Source organism: Dermacentor silvarum, chromosome 2, assembly GCF_013339745.2.
Source record: "Dermacentor silvarum isolate Dsil-2018 chromosome 2, BIME_Dsil_1.4, whole genome shotgun sequence".
Taxonomy (NCBI): Eukaryota; Metazoa; Arthropoda; class Arachnida; order Ixodida; family Ixodidae; genus Dermacentor; species Dermacentor silvarum.
The window spans coordinates 214,540,074-214,567,574 of NC_051155.1; the positions used below are offsets into that span (position 1 = coordinate 214,540,074).

At 47.0% G+C, this 27,501-nt stretch overlaps 1 protein-coding gene across 1 annotated transcript in view; it reads left to right on the plus strand.

Moving 5' to 3' along the window:
• The first annotated feature begins 690 nt into the window (after positions 1-690).
• LOC119442586 (lachesin) overlaps positions 691-27,501 on the plus strand; it is a 185,876-nt gene continuing 159,065 nt past the window's right edge. The window contains exon 1 of the mRNA XM_037707512.2: positions 691-1,392. Within this exon, the coding sequence (XP_037563440.2) occupies positions 1,323-1,392 (70 nt within the window). The 5' untranslated portion in view covers positions 691-1,322. The remainder of the gene's footprint in view (positions 1,393-27,501) is intronic.

Genomic DNA, 27,501 nt, shown 5'->3' on the forward strand with positions numbered 1-27,501 from the left:
CGCCCCTTAATTTGTGGCGAAGCAAAACGGAACCATTATCAGGCATGTGGAATATTTTAATAAACACAAACATCAATATCTGTTATCATAGTATAATCATATTATCATCACAGTAACATCGTATCATAGTATCAATACTCGTAACGAGCACTCAGCCTTTAATGTGGAGCGAAGGCTTTCATGGATAGCGTAGCTCAATAAGTGTTGAAGCTGTTCTTTGTTTATTTTTGTTTTGTTTTTTCAGTGTTAGCCAGCGCCACCATGGAGCGATACGACTTCCCACTACCTGCATTTTTTTCGTGTTACTTCAGTATGAAAATTGAAACATGGAACACCATGGCTTCATCATTGAAGTAGAGGAAGGCGGAGACACGTGCGCAACGGAGAACAACAGTTCGGGACGTAGTCCGGCCGACACATGTAGGGAGTCCGTACTGAGGGGAAACGAAACGGAAAGGCAGAAAAGGGAAAGGCCGGGGTGTGCTTGGGGCCGGAGGAAAGAGGGGTGTGTGGGAGTGGGGGGGGGGGGGGGGGTGTCTCCAAGTGGCCGGCGCCTCCCTGTGCGCACGCGTTGGTGACGTCACCGGCCGGGGGAGGCGTCCCCGGCCGCCGGCGCGCCGCTGCTCCGGACACGCGCGTGCGAGTTTTGAAAGCGTGGTCGCGCGCTGATCCCGAGGGAAGCAAGCGGCGCGCCACGCAACACGCCGCCGCTCTCGCTGCTCACACCAACTCCCGCGCCGCGCCGAGAGGAAGGGAGCGAGCGCTCCGGGAGCGCGCGCGCTTTTTCGGGAAGAAAAGGGACGTCGACGCCGCGCGCCGCTAGCGCCGCGATTGTTGTTGTGTCACGCCGGCTCTTGGGAACATGTGAGCGCCGCCAGACACTTCTTGTAACTCGTCGCGGCAGCCTGCTCTTCGCCGTGCTTCGCAGAGGCCGACATCGCGTGGGCCACTGACGTCGTGTTCGTTGTGATCGTGTCGCAAGAGTGACAGCGCCGGCGTTGACACATACGGAGCCGGACAAGTCTTCACAATGTGACTCGATTGTCCGCTTTCTCGCCTGGAGTGACTGAAGACCGTTGTTCCTGTTTCGCTTTATATTTTTGTCCTCGTTTGTCGTCCTCACTTTCCTTGCACTCGGAAGACGACCAGCCGAGAAAGAAGCGAAGGAGGCGGCGGCTGAAGGTGAAAGAGAGAAGAGAGAACGAGGAGTTGCATCGCGTTCGCTTGTCAATCAGTTCGATGAACACGGTGACAGCGAGAGAGGTGGTTCTCTGACGTTCGTCCGAACCGTCTGCGAGAACGCTGTGGCCTGCTCGCCAATCATGGCTCACAAGGCGGCGGACACTGGTGGCGTGTGGTCAAGCTTGCTCGTACTGTTGGTGTTCATTGCAGGTAAGACGCAAGTGCTCGAAACTTCTCTTTCCCCCTTTTTTAATCCTTTTTCTTTCACCCGACGAGTACCGAAGCCTTCTATTTCAGGAAGAACGTTTCTGACAGCTCACCGGAGTTAGTTGCCTACATTGTTTGCTCGAAGCATCTTTGCTTCGTACGCTATATGTCAGACGAGATGAATAATGTTTGCCATAGTTTACGGCGACGAATGTTAGTTCGATACGCAGTAAAAATACTATATTTTGAGATTTGTACCGTTGCACCTGCGCTATCCTCTAGTAGTTCCCGTCTATATTGCTGGCGCAATGCACTTCGCAGCATTTCACGCGCAAGTAGAGCACATCTCACCGGCAGCGAAGAATAAGGCTACACCGATGCACGTCCGCAGAAACCGTCTCGCGTCGACCAAAAATAAAAATAAATAAAAAAGAAGCACGAATTTCTCCAACCGTCCGCACCATTAGGAACTCTCAGGAAAAGGTTTGCGTCGTTAGAGAACAAGCCCATTTGGACGCCCACGCAGCAAATGAAGCGTACGGTTCGTCTCTATACCTGTGCGCGATTGTTGCGTTTGAGCTTACTTCGCAAGTTGCGCGCGATTTTCTTCTTTATCCTTTTCCTAGGGGTGCCATAGCGTGCAAAGGGGGAAGCTGGGTTCTCGCACGCACGCCCTTCGCTTGTGTGTATTTTAATAAATGGTTCACTAATTGTCTTCGATTTATAGACGGCACGCGGTGCGGCTTGTTGCGCGAGCGCCGGGCACTCTGCGAACGGGCCGGACGGTGTTTCTCGCGAATGCTGGTAATGACCCCGTAGTGAACCGGCGTGCCGCCCCTCGTTGCGCCTTTCTTCCGAATGGCAAGAGCGAAGCAGCTCGAAGCCGGTGCCGAAGGGGAAAAACACGTCCGTAATCGTCCGCGAGCCGCCGGCAGCACGGACGAAACGCGGGGAAGCAGGTGGGTTGGGATGGAAAAAGGAACTGCCACAGTGAAGAACGGGTCCCTCTCGGTCACGTTCATGTCCCGAGGTCCCATTCGTTCGTACAGCCAGGGCGCGAGGGCACTGGGACTGTCGTCATTTCGTTTTTCTATATGCATCTTCGGTATACGGTGGGTTACGGAGATATTTTTCTCCTTTAAGAGAACTCTATGCAATGTGCGCCTCTGGTACACACGATAAATACCTGCGAAGAAGACAGTGTCTCCTTTCCTAATTCACGCGTGTCAGTGGACGAGTACGTCCCTTAAGTAAGTGAACGCAGTAAAATATTTGCTTTTTGTGGTAGTCCTGAAACGCCCGATGGCAAGGTACATCGGAAGTTTCAGCATTTCGCCGTCGGTAATCACTTCCGTCACGTAGAATCCATTGGACACGCACTTGTGTCCTCCTTGGAAGCCCTTCTTCACTCAGTATGATGAGTGCCATAGGCAGATTTTTTTTCTTCCTTAATAATAAAGCACGCTCACAAGCACCTAACTAAAGAAGCTAGATAACAAAAATGTACCGCTGCGTTGTGTACGGCCTGCCGAGCATGTCCCTCTAAATAAAGGTATGCCCGCTGTCTAGCAGTAATAACTGTGATCATGTACGTGTGATAGCGTTTACTTTCGCTAACGCTTCCTAACGGTTGCTTCCGTGTCAGGTAAGCAATGTACGTGCAAACCATTTTCTAGCGGAACCGTAGCCAGCGTACACTATATATATAGGGAAGGAAAGTGTCCTCGAAATTGATTACTACTGTTGCGGTAAAAGATTACACCAAGGGCGGACGCTCTTTCGTTTCATCGAACGCGCATGTGGGCAATACAATAACGAAAGCGTCCACTCAGCAGTGACATCGAGATAAGGTGCTTTGCGATTCACTAAAGATATAGTTTTGCTCGCGCGCTTCTGCGCACGAACCTGCGTTACAGTACACATTCATAACGTTTAAGTCTTTGCGACTTTTCGACAATAATAAGTTCATTGAATGTTCGGTCCATGCACATAAATCAAAACTGTCTCGCGCAGCTCACAAGCACGTGTACGTTTAAGCAAAATTTTTGCAGTATAGAAAGTCCTGAGACTTTAGGACAAGTCTGTATGCTTTATGTTTGGATCACACCATTCCTTTGCTTTGTACTTAATTCTCCTAATGTGAAATCATAGGCATATTTCTAAAGCGCAGTCGATCCTTCAGGGTTTATTCTCTGCTGCATCTGGACCATGGTCATTTATCATGCAACACCTGCATTCAGTTTGTCCACTGTTGCTAGATGGAAGTATGGCCAAGAGGAGCATGCATGCCGGTTCGCAAACTTCTTAGTTAGACGAGCCAAGATTTGCAGACGGCATGACGGCATACTTTTTCTGGGAACGTAGGTAAATTCAACAGCACCAAAAAATGTGTTTTTGTTTGCTTCGTTGAAACAAGGTATTGCACTCGTTGAGCCGTTTGTAAGCGCACGTGCGAAAAGCTACTTTTATTCCATTCTCACAAGTTAAGAATCAACATTCACTCCCTGAAAACAAACAGAATATATCCATAACGGGGTTGTGGTTTCAGCGGTTTATTAAGAATACGTCGTCGTTGCTCATAAAAGCGATGAGTTCCAGTGCTTCGATCATTTGAAATGCCTTCCTACACGAGGTTGCTTAACTCCGTGTCAAGTACAGCACGTATACACGTCGTCAATGTCTCTCTTTCGTGCGGAGTAAGACATAGAAGCTTTGATCTGTGCTTGTTGGCTTCTGTAGATGCTAGTTGAATTTTGTCCCTTTTTTGTATCTTTTAGCTGGAACCTGCTCAAAGATAAGATGTAAATTTTCTTTTTTGGGCGAGCACTGAAAGGCACCCTCTGCTCATCAGTACGTATAACAAGAAATGGGGCTATACGGAAGCAAAATGTAGTACTTGAGAGCAACACCGCAGAATCACTTCTGATTCACGCCGTACGCACTAACTTTGTTTTTGTCTATTACCAAAGCTAGCAAAGTATCCACGAAGTAAAGCACGTTATAATATAATGCTCAGTAGGGAGAACGACCTCATGCGCAAAGTGCATTTTAAATCATATAAGAAAACCAATGCTGTTTGCATTCGTAATCAGGTTTTGTAACTTACTACGTCTGAAAAAATTGTTCAGCGACGAAACGCTGCCTAAACAAGCATTATTGACTAAATTACGCAGAAATTGTGGCACATTATCTGCGGAAGTCGTATGCAGGCTTTTCAATGCTACAGTACCCTTACATACATATAAAATGAGGCGGTATAGCGTTGTTCCATTCGCATATGCCTATTTTCACTCTTTTCCTGTTAAGCAGCCAAGCTATACGCATGCGTCGAAAAAAGCAACAACGAACAAGTGGAAACAATGCATGGTATGCCCTTCTTCTGGGAGCATACGAAATTAAAAAATTTAGCAACTTGTTTTAGGTATTTCTGCCGGGCATTGCTTAATAAACATTTCAGCGGTTCTTGTGACTCCAAACTCATTTACTGCAGGTTTTCACAGCCGAACACAGCCATCTTCTCAATAACAACTTATTCTTTGCGAGCTTCTGCTTTGCAATGCGCAGAACGTCTTATCCATCTGCTACATTACTTATTGCCTGCTGCTACCTATGAAACACAGGCACCACCGCTCTTTAAGTCTGCGAGGCGCAGGAAACCTGGAACCAAATACGAAATGCAGATGTCGAGCGGATGCTCGGTGGCTACCGTGTCTGGTCTCAACTCAGCATTGCCGCAGGAGCAGCAGTTCGATGCCTGGTGGTGGTAGTCAATTTCTTGTTTTCTATGAAAACAAAGAAGGAGACACGCAGAAGAAAATATATTGATACGGGTGCTACACGCTGGGCTGAATCCTATAATACATGCTACTTGTTACGTACAATATAAACAATGAACGGCCTGGAGTTCTGAATCTCTCATTGCTGAATATTTTCAATTTCTGCATCACGTGAACTAGAATAAGTGTCATGGCTTCTCAATCAGTGGAAGGGATACTTTTCCATAAACAACTAGCAATAGCCATCTATGTCCCGATCCTTTATTTGTCCCCTATAATGCAGCGCTTTTAAATTGTCCCACCTGTTTCTGTTTGGTCGTCACTCACAAAAGATTGCGAGAGAGAGAGAGAGAGAGAGAGAAGCTGGGTGGGAAAGGCAAGGAGGTTAACCAGAAGAGATTCTGGTTTGCTTCCCTGCACTGGGGGAAGGGTAAGGGGAAATTAAAGACAGAAAGAATACCGGAGATATAGCAAAGGCACGTAAAGAAAAATAAATAGAGGAGGTGGGAAACGTCCGTGAGAACTATAGTCTCTCTAATAGGCCACTCGAACGTCACCACGTCAACACGGGGGTGACAGTGGTCTTGCTGCTCGTGTAAATCCCGATGGAAGGCAGCCTCGATGGGTCAACAAGTGTCAAGGACAGACGCAGTGAGGGGTCTTCGTTTACTCGCTCAAACCGAGACAGAAATATCATGGAGCAGCCCGATTTGTACGAACTGTCATCTCCACCGGCTGGATCCTACACTGAGGCTACAAATTCCACCGAACTTACCCCGCCGTGATGCAACTTTACTTTGCCGCCTGTGGTTAGGGGTGGCTTTTACGAAAGCGTACTCATTCCTTCTGGGCATGTCCGACACACCAATCTGCGACTCGTGCAACTGCGAGGAGACGGTGGAACACGTGTTGTGTTTTTGTCATCTTTATGAGACCGAACGCGACATCCTCCGGAGTGTGTTAAACAAATTAGACAGGAGACCGTTTTCAGAGACAAAGATTCTTGGACCGTGGCCCCACGCGTCGCAGGCTCACAAAGCGACACGGGCATTGTTATAATTCATGAAGTCGACTGGCCTCAGTGACCGACTGTGAAGTGTTGGACAACTGCACATGTTCATACTGCGAGTACTTTCTTCCCTCTCTCTCCTTTCTTTCATCCCTTTAATCCCCTTCCCCCAGTGTAGGGTAGCAAACCGGACGTGCGTCTGGTTGACCTCCCTTCCTTTCCTTTCTTCTTTTTCCTCCTCCTCCTCCTTCACTCGAACGCAAGAACTTAAAGAGTGCCTTGACGAACTTGTGGTGTGACGACTGTATAGGCCGGCGTTCCAGGACTGTCTGGTCCGAAAGCGGCCGATCGTCCAGACGGGCCAGTGCGTTCGCGAGTGACTGCGTGTACGAGTATGCGCAGTATCGGGGTCAACGGCAAAGAACGTGCTTAATACTTTCTTCGCTGCCGCCGTGGTCACATGCCGCGCTATCTTCCCTTTTGATGCGGAAAGTAAAAGATTTGTTAAAAGCGACGCCAAGCCACAGTCATCAAAGTACTGTTGTCTCGGGTCGGCATAGTCCAGGAGGAGGACAAACTCGAAGACAGCTGCTGCGGCTGCTCTTGACGGCGGGATTGGTTACTGCACGCCGTCTACACGGACGGCTCAAGCAGCTTCATCGGCATGTTCGTTGCCCATTACGCTGCAGTGGCTAGGGAGCCATGAATCTGCCGTCGTGTTCTTGCTCGAGGTCGATCGCGTGAATCACAGTGCATATACGCTTCGATACCTTGAAAATGTTTTACTTTGGACGCACCTTGTTTTAACAGCCGCGTCAAGAAACGGAAGCGGTCACTGGGATTCCTTTTGCAGATCTTCTACGAGAGCTTACTCTTAGTATTTCTACCAAAGCGTTAATTGCCACCCTTGTCTTGCTCGTTGATGGCTCATTTCTGAAGCGTTTTTATAATGAGCCGCTTGTAGATTGCCAGCAATTGCGAACGGCGCAAGTAACAGTGTTTTCAGTGACAATAGGTAATTTAGGTTATAATCATATCGCCAAACGCACTGGACCAGCGTCACGTGCCACTCAAGGTAAAACACTAATCTGATTGCCTCTAACTCTGAAAGTTGTAATTGTTACTCAGTAAGTACTCGCACAGGAACTTTCACCACAACCGCACATCGAGTGCAGTTCTGCTACGCCGATCGCTTTGCACTAGTGCAATCACACACAGCTTCCAGTTGTGTGTGTGTTTTTTTTTTTACTCAGCGAATGCAACAAGATGTGTATCCTGAAATTAACGCCACTGGGCTGTGCTTTCCTGGACAAGGTTGTTTCAGAGGCTTCAAAAACTCATTCCGGGTATTATTCGTATTATTCAAATCATTTTATTTGCTTTGTCGTTTGATCAAACAGTGCATTACGAATATGCTGGTGTAGTTTAATTTTTTTCATGACTGCTAGCTTTCAGTTTATTACATGTTCTGGGGCCCATTTGGTGCCACTAGCGGCGTACTTCGCTACCGCGAGCTGTTGTTATTTGAGGTAGCCCGCAGACAATTATATTCATCACCTCACCATGCTAACGACAATGTAAACAAAAAAGAAAAAGAAGTACTTCCCACTGTTCAAAGTGTAGCCTGCTTTGCCGAAGGTTGACACTCCAAACAGCTGCATTACGATTATTTCTGCATATGACATTCACTGCTGTGAGTGTAACATTGTGCGCGAGAACTACATGACAGGCGGCCAATACATCACACTTGAATGGTTTGAAACAAACCCACAGCACACGCCTTGCCAAACTAGCGACAGAGAGAGAAAGAAAAAGAAAACTGTCAGCCCTTCCACTGGGGTGGAGATGGAAGGCCAGCGAAGCTGTATTATGGTGGGAATTGTGTATTCCCAATTATGACTATTAAGATGTGATGGTGTAATTGGTTATTTGAACTATTAAATAATTAGAAATATATATGATCCGGTGGTTTTCATTTATTTAGTGACCACAGGGAGCATGGCCTTAAGGTCGCTACGGTACACCGCTATAGGGTGTACGGCAAAGGTTGGCACGTTCTTCATATACACGTCACCAACGCCGCGCGCCTTCGGTGTGAACGCGGGCAAAACGCCGCCGCCGTCGACAGCAGTTGCGCGCGTTGTTTGTGTGACCACTAACAACCGCTGTCAAAAGGCTGACAACGTGACGGAACGGCTAAATGCCATTGTCAACACTGTTAGGGGAGAGGCGGGTGACAGCCCAGAGAGAGTCTGCGGCACAGGCGGCAGAGGCCGGCAGGGCTGCGCGCATGCGCCGCAGTGGGAGAGGGGGCACGCACACGCACAGTCTAGGGTGCCTCGATACCCTCCTCGCCCACCGCTCCCCTTCCACTGGGTAGTCGCGTTTGCTCTCCGCCGTGCGTTCGCTCCCCGTGAGAGCGCGTCTCTCGCCCTCGCACGCTTTCACTCGCACATACAGCATACGGCCAATGATAGTTTTTTTCTACATTCGGACGCGACCATCGAAGAGTGAGCCCATAACAGCTTCGCTGTAAAAAAAATAAAATAAAAAAAACAGCAGAATGTTTGCTCACTTATTTGCTTATAGATATAACGAAAACGTTTTCCCCCCCTTTGCTCTTCCCAAGAACGCCCCATTTTTCATTTTATAAGCAAGCGACTACATTTTCTGTTCCTATAACAGAAGAACTTGCTCCGACTCTAGTTTGTGTATACTAATTAGGTCATGTTTACCCTAAGAACACGAGAGAGACAGGAGCAAAACGGTGTGTTGTCATTTCTGTCTGTGTTTCATCTATCTAGTGGTAAACATGTCCTTCAGTTTCTATTATTTTGAGTGAAAATGTGCTTGAAAGCATCTAAATGAAAAAAAAACACACATAAACCCATTGTGGTCGCAGTGATTAGCCTAATTTCGTGTAACTTGGAACACAGACTACAGTATGCAAGCACCGCCCTCTTGTTAACTCTCGTGTCCGCACGTCACATGATATAGCGTCATCTGAAAGGTTGATAACCACGCACGTTCAAAGCAAGACATGGGCAATTGATGCCTGCCCATTCATAACTTCTTTCTTTCTTTCTTTTTTTCCCATTTTTTTTTGCAAAATGTGATTTGTAATCAGTTTGAGGTTTCTTAGATGACACCATGTCACACGTCTCGCAGTCCTGGTGGTTCTCTGTATAGGCGTTATTACAACTCTTCGGGTTGTAACGTACCGAGTCAAGTCGTATGCTCCCGGTGATAGTGCTGTCTGCACGCGGAATGCGGGATCACGTCTGCGGCCGCTCATTTCCCGCACCTACCACATCATTGCGAAATGCGCGATATTGACTTTTTCGCAAGTACTGCAGTATTCATGTGTGGAGCTAACGCGAAATACAATCTGAATCTTTGATAGATAAATAAAAACAAAAGCTCAAGTTCTCGCTCTCACAGCGATCACTAGGGAGTGTCTTCGACGCAGTGGGAACATCTGAACAACCCTACTAATAATTCGTTCATGAAAAAACCACTGAAAAGCCGAAACGAAGGGCGAACCTGCGTGAGCGTCCCAAAGTTTTGGTATGCCAACAAGAGATATACGAAAAAAATCAAAATAGATTCAAGCTACCGCTGTAAGTTTTGCGTCCAGTCCCACGGGAGGGACTACCGCGACCTGAAATGGAAAATCGCATTTATGAAGTAGGAACCATTACCGAGAGTATACGTTTGACGTGCATGAGAAAGACGTAGAAGTCAAACAAGTTTGTCAACGGTGCCATGTAATTCCTTCAGCAGGTCTTCGAAATGCCGAGGTCAGATTTTGACAACGATAGGCGAAGACCAGTTATTTCCTGTCTATTTTTTTATTCACTTTCAAAATAAACGAAATTTTACTTAGTGTACTTCGTGGGTAGGAGGAAATGAAATTGGAATGGAATCGACTAGATATCCACTAAAATTGGGCGTGACAGATTTAGAAGTATCTTCTCGTGTTTGTGTTGTCTCTACACAGAAAGAAGTTTATCAAGAAAACAATTTTTTATTGAGCCTATTGTTCTTCTACAATTCATAGTAATTTTTATTTGTTAATAAACAATTCATTAATTCCAAGTAAGTTCTGTTAAGTAATTTGTGAAGTCACGTCGAACTGGCGCTGGAACTTGAAGGAGCCGACGTTATTCATTTCTTTTTGTTTCTCCTTTTCTTTTCCAACTTACGTAGCATAGGCTTACAATAACAGTGGTCGTTTGGCTACTTAGCTTATTGATTAAATGTTTTTAGGCCCATGTTGCAATGCTGCAGTTGCACAGTTGAAGCAGGTAAGCGTTCAATACATATTTTCTTTGTAGTAGCCCTGCGACTGGCACTAGCTTCACAATTCTCTGCTCCATGTCGCGGAAAATTAAACTGACATTCTACTCAATATTTTACTGCAAAGCTTCTTTTGTTCAAAGTGTGTGCCGAAGCTAAATGGGACACCGACGTTCTTTTCGTGACATAGAAAGAGATACAAATGATAAGAGAAGTGCAGGAAGGTTTACCTGGCTGAGACAGCTATACGAAGTAAATATAGTAGTTTTATCAGCCATATAATATTGTAACATAGGCATACTAACTAAATTAACAAGCATGGTGTCACGCGCGCACAAGCAAACATGAACACATCTCACTCGATGACCGCGGAAACTCGCTGGCGTGAGGAAGCGTATCAGTAGCAGCAAGCGAATTGACCTTCGTGCTGCCTATCGCCTCAACGCGAACTAAGCCGCAAAAACACAGCGCACGGCGGACTCTGTCCTCGTCGCAAATGGCTTTCAAGAGGGCGGCCCGGGCGGGCGCGTGTCGCCGCGCCTTGCACAGCAGCCGCCGGAGTAGCGAAAGATGAAAGAGCGAACCACGAAACAGCGAAAGATGAACGAGCTAACGCGGGGCGGGAGATGAAAGACGCGAGCCGCGAATGGCGGAGACCAATGAGAGCGGCCCCTTCAGTGACGTGCACGCGGGAAACTGGTGTCATGCGAACCCGCCCGACCACTCGATGCGTACTCGTATCTGGTCTCAGCCGCACTGCTCGTTTCGTACTGTCGTCTGCTCGCGTCCGCTCTGGCTCGCGCTTGTTTGGTTTGCTTGGTTTGGTCTCTTTCGCGCTTCTTTCGATTGTCATGGTTTGCGATTGTTTTTAACAGTGATGAGTCTAAACCGAGACGTCCTGATGGAAAGGTTTTTGGAGACAGTGCACCATACGTGATTCTGTATGACAAGACGGACCCTGAATACAAGGACGCGGAGGCGACACCCAGCTTCTCGTTCTCTTTGACATTGAAACGCGGCAATGCCGCAACAGAAGAGAGCACACCAGCATGGTTATGATCAGTGGCAACGACGTTGTCATCTTCATAAGACATGACTCGCGTTAATAACGAAGGACGAAGAACGTAAGCACAGCGCCCACCTGTCAGCAGACGAAGGAAAAAAATTGTCGCAGTTTCACCAGAAAGGCGAAGCATCAATTGCGATAGCAAATTAGTAGAGCGCTATACGGAGTGAGGATAGTAGTTTTATCAGCGGTATAAACTTGGACATGCAGCAGCACCAGCAACGCGCAGAACTGTTGTCGACGCCGTCGGCGTTTTGCCCGCGTTCGCACCGAACGCGCGCAGCGTTTTTGTATAAGTACGCATTTGGTGCCGCAGCTAAACGTCGCCTCCCCTCCCACCCTCCCGTCCCCCCACAGCCTTTTGTGCGACGGAAAAATTCGCGTTTGCTCTCTATATATGGAAAGGAGGAAAGAGACGCTTAATTCTGCAGCCCTTCAGGGAGCACGGCGCAGAACGCGCGTTTGCTCTCCGACGTGCGTTCGGTCCCTGTGAAAGCGCGCATCCCTCGCGCCCTTTCACTCGCACATACAGCGTCCGGAGCGCGGCGACGATTTCATCGCCGTTGACGTCATACGGAACCTCACGGCGACGGCGACGGCGACGCCGACGGCAGAAATCTGCTTTGGAGTGTCCATATAATTGCTATCGCAATAAAAGCACGCGACATCTCGCACCTACAGAGAGGAGGCGAGATTTCCATGCTGTCACGTGACTGCTGCAGAGGCTCACCGCCAGTTGGAGAGGCCGCTCTGCCGCAGCTGCGTTTCAACGCCGGCGGCGCGCCGGGTGCGTTTTACCGCTAGTGTGTATCGGGCTTTCTGCGGCGACGACTGTTCCGAGATAGCGACAGAGTAGCGCGCGTCGTCTGTTCATCGATGACGCCATTGATAAGGCATGCGGCGAGCACGTCAAAACAAAGCGCTGCATGAGCGGAGGTCTGTCTGCGGTGGCTGCTCTGAATCGCTTCCACGGGTCACCAGCGCGCTGTCTCTCGCGATCTCCCGATTAGCGAGTCAGTTGCGCCACACTTCGCTCCGTTTGCAACGTGCCGCACGAGACAGATTGTCCGCGCCAGACAATATATTGCGAAATGTAAACGCGTATAAAGCTGCGCTAAATTTTCGAATTTCGTATTCATTGGTGAAATTTTTTCTTCGTAAATGCTCCATAAAATTGGTTGACCGCCTTCACTAATATCATGTCCAGCATCAGTATTAGTTATACCTTGCTATTACGAACGATTCCAATGTAAGGGCTCTTTGTGAATACGAGCGCTATTCTATGAACCGCCTGGCACTTAATTTAGTTTGAGAAAAAAATGTCTAGAAGCTGGCACGCACATCAGAAAATAGATTAAGTGCTAGTGTAATGATCTTGCTTAAAATATTTTGATTAATCAGACAACGCCCATCACGGAAAAAGATGCCCTGCCTAGAAATAACGACAGTAATTTCTCCACTACCACTTTATAAAAAGAAATTCGTGTCTTCCTTTTCGAAGCCGGTACCAATAAGGTCCAATTTAAACTAATTACCTAATTGAATATTGCTTCGTCATTACTACCGTGTGCGCGCGACTCGTGTGAATGGTACTGTAGCACCCACCGACGCGGGGACGCTATAGTCGGCTCTCACAGCCGGCGCCTTGCTGCCGGCTGTAAACGAAGAGAACAACAGATGCGCCGCGCGTGCTCGAGGCGCAAGCTCGGCACGCGCAATGTTGTTCTGGAACCCTGAACGCTGGTCGTTGCAACCGACGCTCGGCTCACCGCCTTCACCCTACTGCCGACATAAAAGTAGGACCGACGGCACGGCTTGTGGGCCGCCGTCACGTCCTCCTACAGTATCTTCATTTTACATACTGATGAAGTCAGTTTCGACTCTCAATTCGAGTACTTTATTAGTGCCGTGACAAAGCTTCGAGTACAGTTCCAAGATAAGCTGTAGAAAGCTTTCGCGTAGAATGCACAAAACTTGCAACGAATATTGCACAGATACGTCTACAACTATCTGAAAGTATGTATGTATGTATGTATGTATGTATGTATGTATGTATGTATGTATGTATGTATGTATGTATGTATGTATGTATGTATGTATGTATGTATGTATGTATGTATGTATGTATGTATGTATGTATGTATGTATGTATGTATGTATGTATGTATGTATGTATGTATGTATGTATGTATGTATGTATGTATGTATGTATGTATGTATGTATGTATGTATGTATGTATGAAAAATTGGCAAGCTCATATTTCGTGACGTCCACAATTTAAGTGCAGAAATTTAAGAAGTGTAACTTTCTTCAGAACAATAGTTTGAGCAGCGCTTAGGCGTTATCATAATCGTGACTACTCAGGTAACCAGTCCTCCTCCCACTCTGCGCAATACAGACTAATCTTTACGAAAAGAGGGACGGCTGTAGCCAAAACCGTTTGATGCGGTATGCATGCGGACTTTGGTAAAATGCGAATCACCCAACGAAAAACAAATACAGGAAGACACCTTGTCGCATATACGGTTCAACCAATTGAGTACTGAAAGAAAGAAAAAAGAACGAAAAAGAGAGAGAAAAAGAGACTTAAAAACAGTACATGCATTCTGTGCATCGCGTGCTTACTAAATAATGCAGCGAACATCAGCCTATGACTTACTTTGGTATTAGTAAAGGTAAGAGCTGGTTGTAGTTTAAATTTAACGAAGGTTTGAGATTTAACTAGGTAGGAGAACGAAAACACCGTAATGCTGTAAACATCGCTATCTGTTCGCCAAAGACGCGCTTCATTAGTGTATGTGCTTTCCGAGACACCGGCATTAGTCATCAGTGAAATGTATAGAAATTTGTAATATTGAGCGTTCTTACACTATTTTTGGAAACAAAGTCCCTCTGCGATCACTCTGCATCAAAACCGTGATTCACTGACGTCAAGTATTTTTTTTAATATGTAGAAAGAAAAGCCTTGGTGCACGTGCGCTCTTGTGAATGGTTCCTGTTTGACTTCTCAGCATCGTAAGCAAAAAGGCGTCTCGTCAACTGCGCGTTTCTGGAAAAGATTCGTATAACCCACTGGTACGAATAGTACGCATGGATTGCTTACTTACTCAAACACGTTTTTAAAGTATTTGTATTCATTGTTAAACTATTTCACGCTGCACTTTTTTATAATACTGGCTTTGGAGTCTATTTTCTTTATTTTTTTTGCGCCTGCCTCGATCGCAGTAACTTGATCTTGCTTACATCTACACGTGGCTCCCGCTTCTGAGCATTACCTTCATTCGTCCGTTTACAACCGCTGACTGAATAGTTGGACACGCTGTGATCAGCGATATACGGAGTGTACGAGAGGAAAAGAGAACCACATGGGTAACACAAACAAACACTCCTTACGGGCCAGTTTAGCTGCACCTTTGACCGGAGGGGTATAAATCGTGTTCGTGCAGGGCCATCTAGCGGGAGCGCAGCCGCCTGCTACTACGGCAACCTCGGCGCTTTGCTATCAGCGTCCTCTATCTGGTTGCCCGTTGCTAATGGTTTTGTAGTCGTGGTTGCTCCCACCATTTCCGTGCCCGCTGGTCTTTCGCGTCCAGCTTCCTCGAAAGCTTACGCTCTCTCAACAAATAAAAGGACATATACACACACGAAGAAAGTATGTTTAGAATACGAAGAGTCAAAAGAGAATGTTGTTCTCTCTGGTTTTTGCGACCGTAAACGTTGCCGTCGTTAAGGTGCCGATGAAAATCTACGCGATGCCGTGAGAGACGCCGGAGCTCTAAGAAAGTAAGAGAACCATCGAAAATTCGGTGTAATGGGCAGCCGCCGTAGTACAGGAGCAACTTCGTTGGCGGAAGCGTGCACGAACTGAAGTTGACTCTTTCTGCTCCTTTTTGCCGGTCGCCAGCAGAAATGACCCCCATTCAAGTCCTCTGGTTTGTCGTCTGGGTGACTCGATTCGCTTTTGCATTTGGAAAGTAGGCAATAAAACTTGCTTCTGTTCTTTCTTTCTTCTCCTACACGACTGCAATAGTCTCGGCGTTCATTGCTATCGAGCGTGAAGAATTGCCTGCGATCGCCCACAGAAAGACTGCGTCAGCTTAGCTGGAAAACGCCACTCAAATGTTGGCAATTTCGCCCCTGCTACAGTCATAAACAGTGCCATGATTTTTATCAAGAACGAAATTGACCTTGGTTATCGTTATGGGTTACTATGCCATGGCATACATGTTACCAATGCAACGAGTTCCTGTTTGCATTTGTCCACTCCGGAGTCCACACACACACACACACACACACACACACACACACACACACACACACACACACACACACACACACACACACACACACACACACACACACACACACACACACACACACACGCGCGCGCGCGCGCGCGCGCACGCACGCACGCACGCCGACTCAAAATTTGGGTACATTAAAAGGATTGTCCAGTGACATTGTAAACTATGAACTATGGCGCCTGTCAGGTGCTTGCGCATGCAAAATACACATAGGCGCCTTTTAACGCTAATTTGAGCCTTACGTATAATGAGTTTTCTTTAGGTTTTGCTTCATGTGTACGAAACTACTGTATAGGTGTCCGAACGAGCTGCGGACATTGTGCCCTAACGTCACATGTAACTCACGAAGCTGTTTGTTTTGTGCTTTGCTCCGTATTTCGCTCTCCGTCGGTGCATAAACGTGTTACAATAATTTTATTTTTTTCACGTTAACGCAGTAATAATTATATATCTGGGAGTGCAAGCCCCTTCTTAGCAACACCTAAGAATTCCTCATACTTTGGGAGGCGTTTATCGCGTTCGCAGACATGTTTCGCTTCTGTTATTGTTATTTGCAGCTATGTCTCAGGCTGTGTGCGCGACGCGGTTGATAGGCGTTTCACGTTTGTGCGATCAATCAGTGCCACGTCTCCCGACGAAACGCAGAGCTGTGCGTCCTCTTCGGAATTAATTAATTAAATTATGGGATTCTACGTGCCAAAACCACGATCTGATTATCAGGCGCACCGTAGTCGGGGACTACGGAATAATTTGGACCACCTGGGGTTCTTTGACGTGCACCTAAATCAAAGCCCACGGATGTTTTCGCATTCCACCCCCATCGAAATGCGACCGCCGTTGACGGGATTTGATCCCGCGACCTCGTGCTTGGCAGCCCAACACCATAACCACTAGGCCATGGCGGGTGACCTCTTCGGAGCCACGAAGCAGTGATAGCTATGATTTACACTGTTTCTACCACTCTAGAAACATTGGTTTCGACGATGACGAAGATGACTAATGAGGTGCGTTTTGTCCTCAGCGTTCATCCCTTCGCTTTTCTGCGCGTTGACACCGATTGTGCTTTCACTTTTTGTTTTAGTAGCACATGACCTGACTTGCGAAGCAGCAGCCGAGTTAAAAAACCTTTTTGCTCGCAAGTGCTGTATGCCATTAGATGGCCGCTTACGCTAACATCATGTCCACAATGGAGATTGGCTAGAGTGTTCATTAACGAAACTTTATAGTGTAAAATCATTTCTGTGAATACAGGGCCTGGTGTGCTCGTTCTGCTGAATTCTTTGGACCACGATTTGAAGAGTGCCTTTGGCGAGCCTTGCAAGCATTACTTTGTTAACTTTTAACCTGAAATTTATGCTATCGCAGTACATTACACGAACGAGTTCATTGCATTTGGTACCTCAGGGAAAAGCACAATGTGATCGACTACTGAACAGTCCACCACCTCGGGCTATTTTCACTATTTGGTGGTGGAATAGGTGGAATGACATTGGAAGGTATTACTAGCTTTAAATAGACACGGATGGTAAAATTGATTAGCCGTTTTATTGAGCAAGCCGTGGATTTTTGGCGTAACGTGTCATAGTGGAAAGTAGAGATGGCTTTAGTTCACGTCTTCGAAGGGGAAGGCAGCTTACGATAATTTGAATCTTCAATCGGTGTAATAGCACTGTTTTTATGGGAAAGTGCATGAGAGAATCGAATGCTACGCGAATGCCCTCTAGGCTAACCCACCGGTCGGATCCACTCCTCTTATTTCGGCATTAGGAATAGCAAAGCAGCACAATAAACGTGGGAAAAAGAAGGAATACTCAAGACACACCCATCAAGTCTTCCCTGTCGTCAATGCCTTTCACCATTGGCAGGCCCAGTGGGTGCTTGCAGTTGGGACAGATGTAATAGTGCTTCGTATACCTTGTAGTCTGCGTCTTTCGCGTTTTGTGTGCTGGAGGTAAATTGGTATGTCGCCGTCACCTTGCGTGTCTTCCCGATATGTTTTAGCCTCACGTGTGGTGTATAGGCATGTTACTTGACCAAAATGTCTTGCGGGAGGGCAAACCGAAACAACAGCCGCGATAGGAATTATCCGGCGTGGTGTGAGTTGCGACGCTGTCAATTAATGATGTTTCGTGGATGCGGCGCCAAATTGAACATGAACCTTTGGAACGTGACACTAGCAGATACAACAGTACGTCGGTCTCGTTTCTTTGTCGAATTCTTCATACGCTTATTCTACAACGTCCAGCTTGGCTATCCAGGTGGTCTTACCGCAGAAGCAGTTTTTGTTCGATGTCTCCCACAGATTGCCGGTATCAGAGTGGACCGAAAAGTACGTCGTCATTTCTGAGCACACCTCACCAGGCACCGTCGGAAATTTCGCTTATACGCTAGAAGTTCTAAAGTGTCGTCCAGAGAGTGTTCGATAGCAAAGCTGAAGAAAGGGTTCAGTAGTAGCCGAGATAAAAGTAAATTAAGCGTCGGGAAGCAATGATGCTAGGAGGCAATCTACCCTATCCGCCGCCAAGGCTCTTTTACGTTGCCTCGACCTCCACCCGCAAGGGGCATTCTACTCCTTCCTTCTCCCATAAGGAGGGGTGCCAGCTCCCCTCTCCTTCTGTAAAGCCATCTGCCCTCGCGACGCCGTTTCCCCTTCTCACCTTTCTTTTCCTTCGTGCTGCTCAACGCCATTTCCCGAGACGGGTTTTGCTCCCTTCGCATTTCACGGCCGTATTCGAACCCTTTGCGTTGCTGATGGCTATTTCTGCGCCGCAGGTGCCACGCGAGAGACGCGGAACGCCGCACGTGTGACGTCATGTCGCTGGCGGGCCGAGTGGATCCTTCGAGAAGGACGGGCAGGACGTTGATTGAATTTTTGGGCGTTTTCAATGCGTACTACGATGCTATACTTTCAAGACATGAAAATATCATACTTGAAGAAGGAATTATATTTCCTATTGTTTTTCAAGTATATTTCCTCCTGCCTTAAAACCCATGTTAAGTAATCCTGATCAACTCGCCCAAGAACAAGCTCTCTTGAATAGGTGTAATACATTGCAGACACGATCGTCACCACGTCATCTACGTATTACGCTTTACCTGTTTGCAACTCGTTTTTCGACGTGAAAAGTCTTTCACCCGGTCAAAGGACATTGCTTCTTAAAACCGCATTGTACAAAAACATGTTATAGCATTACTGACAATATATTTGCAACCGTACTATCCACGTGCCTTACTTTGGCATCGTTGTGTAGACGAAAAAAAAAAAAACCGTCCGCTTTCATTCCCCCCTGTGAATGTTATGTACAGCGATGCTGGTGAGGACTAGACAAGTACCACCCCCACAACTGACGTTAGAAAACGTTAAACAAGCACCACCATCACAAGCGACGTGCGTCAGTGCGCACGCACATGTGCGGAACTGCCGCATACATCCTCATTCATCTAGGCCGTCCGCCAAGCGCAAGTTCTTTATTGAAAGAAATTAATGTGTAAAAGTAAATTGCGCGAGAAAATGCGCAAAGTACGACTTACACACAAACTGCAGACATGGTAACGTCGGATTGTAATATGGATATATGCGAGAACATAATTACGTTAGGCGGAAACACAAACGCCTTTTCCAGCTGCCGGTTTTTGGGTGTGCACACCACGAAAAAATCCAGACGAACCAGAGGAGAACAGCTGCGCGGTGAAAAAGCCATTACTCGATCATGTATGCGTCGCGTGCATATATGGCACCGTTGTTGCGCCACAAATGACGCAATCAGAGCTAAATTTAGCCTCTCGCTCGGCGTTCGAAGAGTCGTAGCTCGGCAGTTCGTTTGTCGATCCGAGCGAGAGTGGTCGTGTTTGAGAGAGCTCACTCAACCACAGTAGGTATAATCCATCAGACTCAAACCTGTGCTCATCAGGAGTTATATGAGGCCTAAAAGGGAGCACGTTTTTTTTTTTTTTTTTAGAAATTTGATGGCTGCTCCGCTAGGGCGTCCCCGCGCTCGACACATACGGTACAGAATGAGTGCGAAGATAGAGGGATAACCAACCCCTTTGACCACGGCGAAACGTCTCCGTACCCATAGAGAGTACAAGCGCGGGAGATTGAGGCAAGCGCGCAGGAGCCCCAAGCATCTCTACGAGTGCGGAGCAGTTTCGGGCGCCCCCTGTAGAGGAGTTACTTTCTTTACCCTTTTGTCCAAACAACCTCTGCAATAGAAACGGGCCCACTATGAAGAGAGAGAGAGCACTAATGCAAAATTAGATAGTAAGGCGCCCACCTAAGTGGGCATGCAATCTTTCTAACCCGTGAATAAATATAACTTGTGTATTTGGTTACGTCACTTAAGTGCTCATATACTTCATGCAGCACGCGCAAGAAGTTTCCCATACCCCTCTGCCCCTGTCTCCATGATATATCCTACCCGAATCTTTTCTACCTTACATTCATTTTCGAGATGCTTCTTTCTTTACTTCTTTTTTACTGTTATTGTTTTCGTCTTACTGAATACATTGCTTTCAATGTGACGAGAAGGAAAAAAAGGAAGGCTGCTGCGTCTTCAGGCAATGTACCTCATTAACTGAAATGTATTTTCTGTATGTGCTTCTGTAAAGAGGAATGCAACAGGAAACAGAAATCTGCGTGGAGCGTTAGCCCCCAGCAATTTGTACTTTCACAACCGCGCCGTAGAAAGCAGAAATTGTACGATACGCTCTAACCGCGCTTATCTTAGACCACAGCTCACGTACACACGATGCCTTTATGCCTGCTGCTATTATTTCCAGTCAAATTTACAAATGGCTGGAACATTTCAGACACAAATAATGTACCGGACATGGTAGACTTTCGCTACGCGCGAAAGACAGCAACAGAACCATAACCTAATTCGTGTTCATGCGCGGGAAGCAATCTAATAAATTGCGCCAGGCTAATCGAACCTCTCCCTGTTCCTTTGGCTTCAGTAAGACGTACTACGTGAAAAGAATCCACTCTAACAAGCTCCTCTTTAAATGCAAATTGGGGCACGAGCATTGCAACCTGGCCACGACGAATGCGGAAGCGAAAGTGGTTCGGCAAGCCGCCTAAATGCGTTGGTTGTCAATTTGCATGCTCAGAGGGATGCCTTATTGGGTCTATTATGGGCATCCCAAAGGGAAACTCAATCACATGTAAACATCTGACGGTCGTCTCGGGGAGTTATGTAAGAAAATTACAAAAGAGAAACGAGTTCGAAAAGTGAAATGTAGAACATAAGTACAAGAAGTTTTCAGTAATATCTGCAGAAAAAAAAGTCCCGTTTCTTTTCTTACCAATCTGTTATTTTTTTATTTCTCTGCACTGACTCGGCCTTATTTATGAACTTAATTAATACACGTCATATAGAAGAATCTTGTCATTATGCGTCCCATCCATCTGACAACTCAACTGCACAAAATTAAGCTTTCGACTATACGATGGATGCAGATTTCTGTGAGACTTGTCAAACGAAGCCATCAAAAAAGGCTGCCTTGGCAACCCCTTTGAAACGCCTACCCTGGAAGCAATGATTTCATTGTCATCATTGTTGATAACCTTCGTCTGCGCTTGTGTTGGGAGTGCTCATTTCTTCTATTGAAAATAACCGAATTTTGAGTAAGTCTAACAGCTCTGCGATATGCAGCCATGTTTGTTCGTCCCCAAGTAGAGACAACGCCCGTGTTCTTGCGTTGTAGTGCACGTTAAAGAACTCCATGTGGTCAAAATTAATCCGGAGCCCTCCACTACGGCGTGCCTCATAATCAGTACTGCTTTTGGCACGTAAAACTCCAGAAAGAAGACGTAGCAAAGTCACCGAAGTGCAGCATGCAGCTGCACAGCATAGTCTAAAAGTAGGCTCTACTGTACTGGCGCAATGAGTGTGCACAACAAGGAAAAGAGGTATCCCTTTTTTCCTTGGCGCACAAATTTGACACGAGGGGCTGCAACCACCATAATGTAAAAAAAAAAAAAAAATGTATTTGCTTGTGCCTCGGCTAGCCCTCCTAGCACTTGGCTTCAGCTTTATTTTTTTTAGCCGGTGCATTAGCAATATTTATCCGTGAATACGCGAGCATCTAAATATTAAGAGCTGTGCCTCTACGCTCAGTTTCTATTAGACGTATTATAGCTTCGCACTGACATATAGAGAGTTTTCAGAGGTTACAGAATTGGTGGGGTAGCGCAAAAAATACCTGGCCGTCTTTTTCATCGCCATTTACACATCAGCCGTGTACAAGACAAAAACACTTTTTTTTGGCAAGAAGGCCCAGAAATCATTTGCTGTGGTATATGTGCTTATATGGAACGAAAATGTTAGGCCTAACGTTAAGAGACTGGAAGAGAGTGGTGTGGATCAAAGAGCAAACGGGGATAGCCGATTTCCAGTTGACATTACGAGAGAAAAATGGAGCTGGGCAGGCCATGTAACGCGGAGGATGGCGCAGGACAGGGGTAATTGGAGATCGCAGGCCTTCGTCCTGCAGTGGACATAAATATAGGTTGATGATGATGATGATGTACTTATAAAGTTCCCAGTACAAAATATATTCCTTCATCCTATATCGCCGTCGCGTGTGTCTTTCTGGCCATGAAGACGATTTTGAGGTAGAGCTGGTGTAGAAAAAGTACTTACACAGGTCTGGTCTGGTCCCCTCACCATTATGCTCATTCTGTGGCGAAGCGGAGACAATAGACCATTTCTTGTTGTCCTGTAGGCAGTTTTTCTGCAATAAGGAAAAGACTACCGGAAATCCCGCTTCGCAATATTGGCCTAGATTTATCGGAACCTGCAATTCTATCTTTTGGAGCCTCTATTATTGGGTTCAACCACAGAAATGCTTGCTTGGCAATCCAAAATTATCTCATCGAATCAAATCGATTACCATGCTAAAGTTATTGTCACCTTTTCCACCATAGTTTTGTTTTATTAATTTATTCCTTCTTTAACCTATTAATATTTAGTTTTTTTTCTTCTCCTCTCACAAAATCTTCCTTTCTAAACTCCAGTATTCTATACGTTAATTCCCTTGTTTTTATGCACCGAATATAACCACCCGAACCATGGCCAATCCCCCACTGTGGGTATGCGCCACAACCACTCAGGTCAACAACAACAACAAATTTACAGGCTTGCGCGGCACACGCAGCACAGTCACAGCGTAAGCTGGTTGAGTGGTGCAAGAGTAGCTCCAATTTCGGCCCCACGCACAACAAGGCCTTCGCGGCAAAATGTCTTCGCCTCGATTTTGACGAGAACGATCTGAACTGTCCTCCCGGCGACGGCGAGCTGCGCTTGTAATGCTCTCTGCACAGCAGTCTGCTGAGTCCGATGATGCCTGGTTGTAGCCGCGCACGTAGCTCTACGATTCGCTTCTTCAGCAGCAGTTCGTACCTTGCGAGGAGACGCCATAACGTGTACCGAAGAGGTACCCAGGATACGTGGCGCTCATCTAACATTGGGATAGCGTTGATTGCGCGTCTCGTCTGAATCGCATCTCGTCGCACGTGTTGGTTGCAGGCACGTTAACTAGATGGCGCCACCATACTGTCGGAGGCTCGGGTCGTCTGCGCCTGCGCGCCTAGGCAGGTGCGCAGGTGCAGGGCGCGTATAAACGGAACATTTCTTCTGCCTGATAGCAAGCGCTTGCGTGGCTTAGTGGTAAAGTATCCGACTCCCACACAGCGGACCTGGGCTCGACCCCGGCGGAGAGCGGGTACTTTTTTTCACATTTCGGCTACGGGGTGGCGGCGGCGGTGGCATCATCGCGACCAGAATGGGAGTGAGCCCATAACAGCTTACGCTAAAGAAGAGACCATGACGACGTCGCGTTGGCTCGTCCGACAGAGCGCTTTTATTCGGGCTGCAAAATGCTCATCTTATTGCGATAGCGATTATATGGACACTCGAGGCGTATTTCTGCCATCGGCGTCGCCGTGATGTTCTGTATAAAGTACAAGGGCGATAACACTGTCGTCACGCGCCGTATTCTGTTTGTGCTAGTGAAAGCTTGCGAGGGGAGTCGGCGATCGTGGCTCAATCTTGCGCGCGAAAGGGAGGAGAGCGTGTAGGAAGCGTGCCGTCTTTCGTCGCACGCAGGCACCGGGGGGAGGGAAGGGAGAGAGGGAGGCGTCATTTTACTCCTGCATCAACTGCGTATCTTGAAAGCGATTTGCGTTGGGGGCAGAGTCTAGGCGTTCTGCGTTCTCGCTGCTCAGTTTGAGCTGAAGCGATAGACAGCACAAAGGTCACTTCGCACGCTGCTGTTCCAGCGCTTCTTCACGCCGGCGTTTTGACAGCGAGTGTCCGCAGTTATCCAGTGTGATGTGTTCATGTTTGCCTGTGCGCGCTGACACCATGCTTGTTAATTTAGTTAGAAAGCAAATGCTTGCAAGTTTATATCGCCGATAAACGCCACATAGAAGAAGCAGATGCCACACTCCCGACAGGTTCACTGGTGGCCTACACCGATGCGAGCTGCACGGACGTACAAGTGGTTACGTCCACCGTGGTGCCAGGGCACCCATCCGTAAGTGCTAATTCTCGTATGTGTACCGTCTCACGACTCCGGTCCCATCGATCAGTGCTGAGACGCAACAAAATTGGTGACAGCTGCTTCCACGTCGCCGGCACCGGTTATAACAATACGCACTAACCCCACCTCGGCCATAAAAGAGATTCGGAATGTACACAATGCCCACCCTGCCGCAGACGAAATGCACCAAATGACTTCACAAATGCCCGGGCAGCTTCGGATGTAGTGGATTCCACTGGACACTATTTCTGCTCACATGCAAGCTGACACCGCCACCCACAGTGAGCTGCCACTAGCTGTGGAAGCACCTTTCCCAAGTTACCCCCAGGGAGATTTCCTCCACCGCAAGGAGATTCTCCGCCGCACCACACGAGATTTAATTTTACCGTGTGGTTCAAACCTCCCAGGCGGCCTTACACGCCAGGAGGAGGTTGCATTGCGGAGACTCCGTGTGGGGGTGGCACTTACCCCATCGGTCACCTATGCCTGGTCACAACACCTCCGTGGACCATTTGCGGATACCTGCCCATATTACGCAGCTCGAGCATCCGCGGCTACAATCAACCACCTGTTGTGGACGTGCCCTGGTCTAAACCAGATACGATGGCGCTATACCTGCAAACAGTGGACCTTCATCCCACGCGACCACCGGACTATGATTCTTGGCTCTATGGAAACAACCATCGAGCACTATTGATGTTCATCGCCGAAACCAGCCTAAATTTCTATATTTAATAGTTTATGCCGTTGGGGGAACTTTCGAAATAAAAAAAAAATAAAAAAAAGCTACTATCCTTACTTTGTATAGCTGTTCACTAATTTGCTATCGCAATCGATGCTTGAACTTTGGGAAGAAACTGCGACATTTTTTTCCCAACTTTATTCTGAATAAACAGAAAGGATAATAAGGAAAAAATACGTTTTATTTTATTTATGTTGCTTTTAAGTTTTTCAGGAACACTGGTTTTACGCTCATATTTGACAATTGAAGCAAAAAGAAACAAGTGAAGAACTTATTTGTGCATGAAATACTGTCTTGTACATTAAGTGATAAATGTCAAATGCAAAAAGACTGGCCTGTGCAGCGTGAAACGGCCTTTACGCAAGTAAACCTCGTCGTAATGAAGCACGGATGGACTAGTTCAGGTTTCTTTCTCTGTTCGGCTGTCCTATTTTTATGTCGACTGTGTCCTAGGAAACAACGTAGAACATATAAAATCTGGGAAACATGGAGTTGGTTGTCCAAACTGATAAAAGTAATGCCACAGTCCTTCGCAACCAGACAGATTACCTTAACAGCACGCTGGACATGTAAAAGCCCCCCTTCTCAATGTTCTCACAAAGAATGTTTAGAGATACTTGCAGTGCGTAGTATCACATTTGCGCCACTGGGTCCGTCCTGGCTATAGGTGGGCTTACTGTGCGCCGTCAGGCTACAATAATGCGGTTGTTGAACTCTAGGGATTGCTTGTGATACACGAAGAACGCTCGAACTTTCAGATTGCTTTGTGTTCAGCCCCTCGTCCCTTTGCTATTTAAGTGCTTCCATAGAATCCTTTCGGTGTTTGTGAGCCGTTGTCCTACGAGACAAGCGCTTAACGTGAAACTTTACCTTGTTTAATTTGAAAGGGAAACGATCTTGAAACGGTGACGTTTGCTGTCTTATAAGCCCGTGTTTGCTTTTATGCGCGCTTGTTTTTGTTGCACTATTCAAGCCGACATTGTTTTTCCTCGGAAGACACCTGTTGATATTCCGCAAGGTTTTTCAATAGCTCTACCAGAAAAAAGAAACTTTATGTTATAAGTCATTTCTTATATGAGATTTCAAAATTCGTCACCACTGAGAGTGTCTATATATTGGTCACTGAATACTTTCCATGAAATCACTGGAACGCTGATCTGGCAATGTATTTGTGTCGCACATTACTTAAACGAGCACGCCATTAATAAAAAAAATGACTTTCTTTAATTGGCTGGCAAAATTCCGTAGTATACTTAGAGCGACTGAAAGTTGAGCAAGTTGGTGTGTATCTATGATACGGGATGGAACGCATGCGAAGCACGGGCAGAAATAGAAAGAGAAGAACAACACAAACGCAAATGCAAACATAGTATAAGTATGTTCGCGGATCGAAACTACGCTGAATGCCACCGGCGTATAACATGCAATGATTTCGACCTCGCAAATATATTTGTCATAGTGAGTGAGCAAAACATAAATAAAGAGTGGCACCCGAGTTGGTATCGAACGCGGGGCTTATCACTCTATACGTAACTGAATCTCGAGCCAACAGAAACCGCCATCCAGACGGCACACGCACCCAGTTTTCGGCGAAACATAGCGACATGCGCTGTTCAGAAAAGAAACGTTGCACATTGGCACTGTTGCACTGTCATCAGACTTAGTATGAATTATAAGCAGCGTCAGACAGCACTGCGAACGAAGACGGTAAAGGAACGGTCAGACTATGGAAAAAAAAAAGACAGCTCGTGGTGTAAAGCCGCAAACAATATAGCTGGCGTGGCTATACAGTATATTGCCAGCGTCTCCACCGCAGTGTCACTCATGTGACATCCTAGCTTTCCACTCCAATCCTCTGGGGTGGCTATCACATATCGCTGCGGCCTAGGTCAGGGATGATTATAGGCGGCACCGTGGCAAGTTGGCAGTCCCTCGCGCAGTTAACGCATGTGAATGAATCCAGCCACTTCTCAATGGTCTCCCCTATCGGTGGTGCGTGGCGGGCTGCAAAACAACAACAAAAACACCTCGGTGGTATATCGTCTGCGCGGCACAAGAATGCTGCCGCGTGGCAGATCTTGGAACGCGCGTTTTCCCACTATATAGTGCGGCCGTGCTGCGTCAGGCAACTAGCGGCTAGTCGCACAAGCACGGAGGCCTGGATGGAGCATAGAACTGCATGCGAGCGAGCGCAGAAAGCAGATAGTCCAGCCATGGCTTCCTGAACCCCTCGATAGGAAGTTTTTCCGACAGTAAGCGACACAAATTCCTGACGCTTTTCGTTTGCGTCGACATCGGCCTGGTAGCGCTAAGTGCGTAGCGCTGGCATCGACTCACGGGAAGCGCTTTCCGAGCTCGAGGTCTTTCCCCT